The sequence below is a fragment of the Oreochromis niloticus genome, linkage group LG15, assembly GCF_001858045.2.
Source record: "Oreochromis niloticus isolate F11D_XX linkage group LG15, O_niloticus_UMD_NMBU, whole genome shotgun sequence".
Lineage (NCBI taxonomy): Eukaryota > Metazoa > Chordata > Actinopteri > Cichliformes > Cichlidae > Oreochromis > Oreochromis niloticus.
Genome location: NC_031980.2, coordinates 27496765 through 27503671, shown reverse-complemented (window position 1 = coordinate 27503671; position 6907 = coordinate 27496765). Strand labels below are relative to the sequence as shown.

Below are 6907 nucleotides of genomic sequence, written 5' to 3'. Positions count from 1 at the left end.
CCATTTACATTCCATGTAACGAATCTTAGTTCACCCATAGATATGTTTGTATAACTAAGGGTGTATGCTGTGTGTGTGGCTTAGACAGGTGGAGAGAATACATCACCAGTTCATAAATAAAGAGAAGGAGAGAGAGAAAAAATGCGTGGCGAGATGCTCCCTGAGTCTGATTATCTGTGTGCATATTTACTAATATGAGTAGTACGCTTGACTTAAGTGTGTGTATCCTATACTGTGTGCGCTGTCTGTCTGATGTAAATGTGCTGCCGTTGAGCGCATGATTGTGCGTGATCATGCTGTGCGTATGTGTCGAAATAAAGTTTGTGGATGAGTCTGGAAGCAGGTGATCGAAGCAGTGAAAGAAATAAAGAAAGAAACCAAGTACAAGGGTGAGCAGCATAAAAACAGGAGGGGGAAAAAGAGAAAAAAAAACGAGAAGGAGAGAAAAACAATAGCAAAAAAAACAAAAACAAAAAAAACCAAACAAACCCGGAAACATTCCAATCATACCGTTGACGGAGAGTGACGGTGTTAATTCTGCTATGAAATTAAGATGAGCCGATTTGATACTGGTAAGTTAAACAGATGTTAATGTTAAGTTAATGCAAGTTAGTGTGAGTGGATAGGGAAAGGGTGTAGCGGATTCTTATCTGGTGTGAAGTTAATACAGCCACGGAGTGATGTCGGGGTCGCGGTGGAGCTGTCCGTCCACGTACAGCCGGTCCACAGCGATGACAGCGCGGGAGCCTGTTAAGATATTCATTGTGTGTACTCATGTTGTACAGTGTGTTTAACAGTATTATGGTTACTGTGGTTTAACAGAGAGACAGTATTTTAGTTGTCGCCACAAGGAGGCAATGTTTCATGGTAAGGGCACGTATGCTGCGCCATCACGTCCCTAAGAAGGAGAAGTGTACCTCCGACAAAATGGCATCCAAGAGGAAAGTTTTGCCGCGTGTTCGTGAGGAATAAAGTTCCCTAAATGTTAAGGACATTTTTGCCTCCGTCATCATTTTTCCTTCGAGTTGATCGCTGTCGATGCTGCAATACTCAACAGGTTATGGGCCCAGGGCCGACTCGAAGAGGAGTTTTTCTTTTCTTATGAAGATCTGGAGCCGCAACGGATAGCGGGCTAACGGCTAAATAGCAACATGGATCAACGAGGAGCAAGCAGGCTGCCTCGACTCATGTTTGACGGAGATGAGACCAAATATGAACTTTGGGAAACTAAGGTGCTAGGATATTTGCACTTGTTGGGATTAAAAGACACTGTTCTGAAGGAACCGAACAGTGAGGCTGAAGTAGCGGCAGACGGTAAGAAGAACGCTGACGCTTACGCCGAGTTAATCCAATTTTTGGACGATAAAAGCCTCTCGCTGATTATGAGAGATGCCCCTGATAATGGGAGAAGAGCATTAGAAATATTGAGGGACTACTACGCTGGAAAGGGAAAGCCCCGAATCATCAACCTGTACACCACGCTGACATCGCTTCAGAAAAAGAGGGAAGAGACTGTCACAGACTATGTCATCAGAGCAGAGGCCACCATTACAGCACTGCGCAATGCGGGTGAGACTTTAGGTGATGGATTACTGATTGCTATGGTTTTAAAGGGACTACCTGAAAGTTTTAAACCATTTGCAATACACGTTACCCACGCTAAAGACGATATGACATTTGCTGAGTTCAAAACAAAGCTACGGAGTTTCGAAGACACTGAAAAGTCAAGCGCATCGGAGTGTAGCGACAACATAATGAAAACAGGAGTAAGAACCGGGCGTGAGCACACGAGATCCAGCGCACAATGTAGATACAAGAGCGATGTGGACATTGTGTGTTTCAAGTGTGGACTAAAAGGCCACCGAGCAAAAGTGTGCAGACGGAAGACGTGGTGCAGTCATTGCAAAAGCAACACACACAGTGATACCACATGCAGACATAAAGACAAACAAGATGGCGCGCGGAAGGTCGCAGATGAGAGCGGCAACGGATCCAAAGCAGAAACGCCGGATTATGCCTTCAGGATTAAGGGCGCAGACATCAAAGTCCAGCAGTCAGCATACAACATTGAGGAGAAAGGCCTGCTGGTCGACACTGGGGCTACCTCACACATCATTAACAACATCGCCAAGTTCAAGAGCTTCGACGACGCGTTCAGACCGGAGTCACACAGCGTGGAACTGGCAGACGGTACCCAGTGCAGAGGCATCGCCCAACAGAGGAGGGACGCAGAGGTGTTCCTGATTGACAATACAGGCCAGCGACGGAAAGCAACGCTGAAAGATGCGCTGTTTATTCCAACATATCCCCAGAACATATTCTCCGTAAAGTCAGCCACTTCATTAGGAGCAACAGTCACCTTTAAACAAGGGCAGGACATGTTGACCCACAAAGACGGTACTAACTTTAACATTCATGTGTATGGCAAGTTGTACTATTTGCAGACTGAAGTTGAGGGTAATGATAAGTGTAACACCTGTCATGACATACAGGCATGGCATGAGATATTAGGTCATTGCAACTATGAAGATGTAGTAAGATTGCAAAGTGTGGTTAACGGTATGCAGATTAAGGGGAGAACTGATAGACCTGACCAGGAATGTGAAGTGTGTATCCAGGGAAAGTTTGCACAAACCCGAAACAGAGTCCCTGATACAAGAGCAAAGGCTCCTTTACAAATGGTACACACAGATTTAGCAGGTCCGATAGCCACTGAATCTATTGATGGGTACAAATACGTACAGTCATTCACTGATGATTATTCAAACTCAGTATTTGTATATTTGCTGAAGACGAAAACTGATACAGTGCAGGCAACAGAGAAATTCCTAGCGGATGTTGCACCATATGGCAATGTAAAATGCATTAGATCAGACAATGGGACAGAGTTCACATGCAGAGATTTTCAAACCCTGTTAAGAAAAAATGGCATTAAGCATGAGACATCAGCCCCGTACTCACCCCATCAGAACAGTACAGCCGAGAGGGGGTGGCGTACTCTTTTCGAGATGGGCAAGTGCATGCTAATTGAGAGTCAGCTACCGAAATGCCTATGGAACTATGCCATTCAAACTGCTGCTGTAACACGGAACAGGTGCTTTAATAAGCGAACAGGGAAAACACCCTACCAAATGCTGACAGGTAAAAAGCCAGACTTGTCAAAGATGCAGAAATTTGGGTCTGTGTGCTATGCATACAAACAGGATAAGGGAAAACTTGATTCAAAATGTGACCAAGGTTTCTTTGTAGGTTATGATAAGAACAGTCCCGCCTACTTAGTTTACCACCCCGAAACTGAGAAAGTTCAGAAACATAGACTTGTTAAGTTTGTGAGCAAAGTAAATATAGAAAGACAAACACAGACAGATGAGGGAGAACTAAATGATGACTGTAGCAGAGTAGGACAGCCTATGGCTAACAGACCTTCAGAGAAAGGTGACAAGGACAGTGAGGAGGATCCAGAACCTATTGTGACGGACAAAAGTCCACAAAGTGGTATATCTGATGAGCGTGAACAAAAAGGGTCAAGTGTGACAAGTGACGGATCTGTCAACAAAAGGTATCCTATTAGGGAGAGAAGAAAACCGGGACATTTAAACGACTTTGTAGCTGCCAACAGTGGCAGCGATGAGATCCACACTACCATAGACTACTGCTACAGGGCAGTGTGTGGTGTCCCAAACACATTTAAGGAAGCCATAGAATCAACTAACTCAAAGAACTGGATCAAAGCCATGGATGAAGAAATTCACTCGTTACGGGAAAATGATACTTTCACCCTAACCACTTTGCCAAAAGGAAAGAAAACTGTGGGGGGGAAGTGGGTTTATTCCGTTAAGAGTGACAATGAGGGAAACGACAAATACAAGGCAAGGTTTGTAGCCAAGGGTTACAGCCAACAGTTGGGGATAGATTATGAAGAGACATTCTCACCAACAGCCACCTTAACCAGCATAAGAGTTTTATTACAGAAAGCAGCACAGGAGAACCTGTTACTCCATCAAATGGATGTGAAGACAGCGTATTTACACGCTCCCATTGATTATGAAATCTACATTGATCAGCCAGAAGGTTATGAAGAGGGAGAAGGGCTAGTCTGTAGATTACAAAAATCCTTGTATGGGTTAAAACAATCTGGTCGTAACTGGAATAAAATCTTGCATGAATACCTAACAGCGAACAGTTTCAGGCAAAACCCAGCAGACCACTGTGTTTATACCAAAGAGACAAAACATGGCAAGGTGATTATGATCATCTGGGTGGACGACCTGATAATTGCTGCTGCCAATGAAAAGGTAATGAAGGATGTGAAAGAAATGCTTTCAGTCAGATTTAAGATGAAAGACTTGGGCAGACTTAAGCATTTTCTGGGTATTGATTTCACTCAGTCTGATGGATGTGTAACAATGTCACAAGAAACATATGTCAACAAGATACTGATGAGGTTTAACATGCAGAACTGTAAACCCAGAGAAACTCCCTGTGATCAAAAGTTGTGTTACACAGAAGGTGCTACTTTGATGAGAGATGTGAGGATGTATAGAGAGGCTGTGGCCAGTCTTATATACCTCGCATCAGGTACCCGTCCTGACCTGAGTTTTGTGGTAAGCAAGCTATCACAACATTTCCATGAGCCTACAGAAGAACAGTGGGGAACTGTGAAACATGTGTTGAGATATCTCAAAGGGTCCAAAGACAAGAAGTTGTGTTTTAGGAAAAACACAGATGAGAATTTGGGTCTAGTGGTCTACAGTGATGCCGACTGGGCAGGTGACACTGCCGACAGACGCAGCACTACTGGTTACTGTATACATCTATGTAAGAACAGTTCTTTAGTTTCATGGAAGACCAAGAAACAGCCCACTGTGGCGCTCTCTACCTGTGAAGCAGAGTATATGGCTCTGGCTTCCACAATGCAAGAGTGTATATATTTAGAACAGCTTTTGAAAGGTATAGATGACTACAAATACACTCAAACAATAGTGTACGAGGACAACCAGGGAACAATTGCCCTGGCTAAAAACCCTGTGAGCCGACAGAGGTGCAAACATGTGGACATTAAATATCATTTTGTAAGATCCATTGTAAATGAAGAGAAAATGTGTCTGTTATATTGCACTACTGAAGAAATGGTTGCAGATGTCATGACCAAACCTGTTTCTAAGCTAAAACTTGCTAAGTTTGCTGAGGTTATGTTTGGTGCTTAAAAGAGAAAAAAAAAGAGAGAAAAAAAAGAGGGGAGAAAAAGGAAGTGTGGTAAAGTGTACAACTGTTTATTGTTTATTGTACAACTTTTCTTAGATTCCAGCAACCTGAGTACAAGAGGGGGTGTTAAGATATTCATTGTGTGTACTCATGTTGTACAGTGTGTTTAACAGTATTATGGTTACTGTGGTTTAACAGAGAGACAGTATTTTAGTTGTCACCACAAGGAGGCAATGTTTCATGGTAAGGGCACGTATGCTGCGCCATCACGTCCCTAAGAAGGAGAAGTGTACCTCCGACAAAATGGCATCCAAGAGGAAAGTTTTGCCGCGTGTTCGTGAGGAATAAAGTTCCCTAAATGTTAAGGACATTTTTGCCTCCGTCATCATTTTTCCTTCGAGTTGATCGCTGTCGATGCTGCAATACTCAACAGAGCCCTTCTGGATGAAGCTGCGTCGGATTGGGAACAGGACCCTGCGTCGTTCCAGGATCTCTTTGGGGAACTGGTCGTTCACGCTGAAGTCCGTTCCTTTTAATTCCCTCCCGCGGCTTTTCACCTGTTCCTTTTGTTTGAAGTGGCCAAATTTGGCCACAATAGGACGTGGTCTCCCGGCCGGCGTCCTCACGGCCCCCAAGCGATGCACTCTATCGAAGGCAATGTTCTTTACGGTGTCCTCCGGCAGCTTCAGGTGGATTTTAATGAAGCTTTTCACCGTTGCCTCTGCATCCTCTCCGGCAGATTCTGGAATACCGGAAAATACAAGGTTGTCACGCATGCTACGGGCTTGTAGATCGATAACTGACTCTTTTATTTTTTTATTTTCAGTGTTTAGCTGGGTCACATTATCGGTGAGAGATTTGACCGACTCCCGTAGCGTGGCATTTTCAGCGGCAAGCGTTTCCACTTGCTGCTGGCTGAACTCCAGGGATTCTCGCACAGATTTAAATTCCCGGTGTAAAATCTCCACCAGGGACAGCCTCGCATCGAAACTGGACAATCGTTGGTCGATTGACTCCAGGATGTCTGCAATGTCTTTGCCGGCAGGTGATGTTGTGCCGGGGGAGTCTGCCGGGCGACATCTCTTCGATGACGGTGTCTCAATTTTGGCCGGGGAAGATGCACTCTGGGCCTTCTTCATGACTAAATCTTGGAAACAGCGGTCGATGTAATCTTGGAGAGCGTCTAAACTCTCCCCGTTGTCCTCCAGGGTGTTAGGGATGATAGGACAGATGTTGTTAGTTATGTGACAATTGATTATTATATTTGGTAATGCTAAAGCTTAAAGAAACTTTGTTCAGTTCTAAACTACCGCTTAAATTTTCCGCCAAAATCTCCGGCGTCTGACGTCAGTTACAGCATGTGTCGCTTACCTTGTCCGTCACTTACCTTCCGTCCTCTGCTCTGCTTCCGTCTCCTCCCCCCTACTCTCCTATCTTTAACATTATTAACTAAAGGTGGTAGAGGTGCGCAGAGTAAAGCTGGGAGTGAATGCGGCCTGCTTGTGACCCTTTCAATCTGTAGCCATGCAGGGATCTGATCATTCCAATCCTTTAGCCATAGAGAGATGGTATTGAGATTCGCCGCCCAATAATACGTGCGCAGGTTTGGCAGTGAGAGCCCACCAATATTTTTAGGTCTTTCCATAAATTCTTTTCTTATACGAGGCGTTTTATTATTCCATATAAATGAAGAAACCATTCG

General features: G+C 44.3%; 1 protein-coding gene across 1 annotated transcript; it reads right to left on the bottom strand.

Moving 5' to 3' along the window:
* Positions 1–270: 270 nt before the first annotated feature.
* On the bottom strand, positions 271–6526 carry LOC109194834 (uncharacterized). The gene is made up of 2 exons (XM_019345730.2): positions 5642–6526; positions 271–747 (listed from the first exon to the last, which is right to left on the bottom strand). The coding sequence occupies exons 1-2, from the start codon at positions 6342–6344 to the stop codon at positions 662–664; spliced, it is 789 nt and encodes a 262-aa protein (XP_019201275.1). The 5' UTR covers positions 6345–6526; the 3' UTR covers positions 271–661.
* Between the last annotated feature and the right edge of the window lie 381 nt (positions 6527–6907).

What these genes read in the sequence shown, in the direction of transcription:
- LOC109194834 (XM_019345730.2), bottom strand. Translation starts at nt 6,344, where the DNA reads ATGAAGAAGGCCCAGAGTGCATCTTCCCCGGCCAAAATTGAGACACCG. An exon ending in ACGCAGCTTCATCCAGAAGG is followed by an intron (nt 748 to 5,641) that starts GCTCTGTTGAGT and finishes ATATCTTAACAG; the next exon opens with GCTCCCGCGCTGTCATCGCT.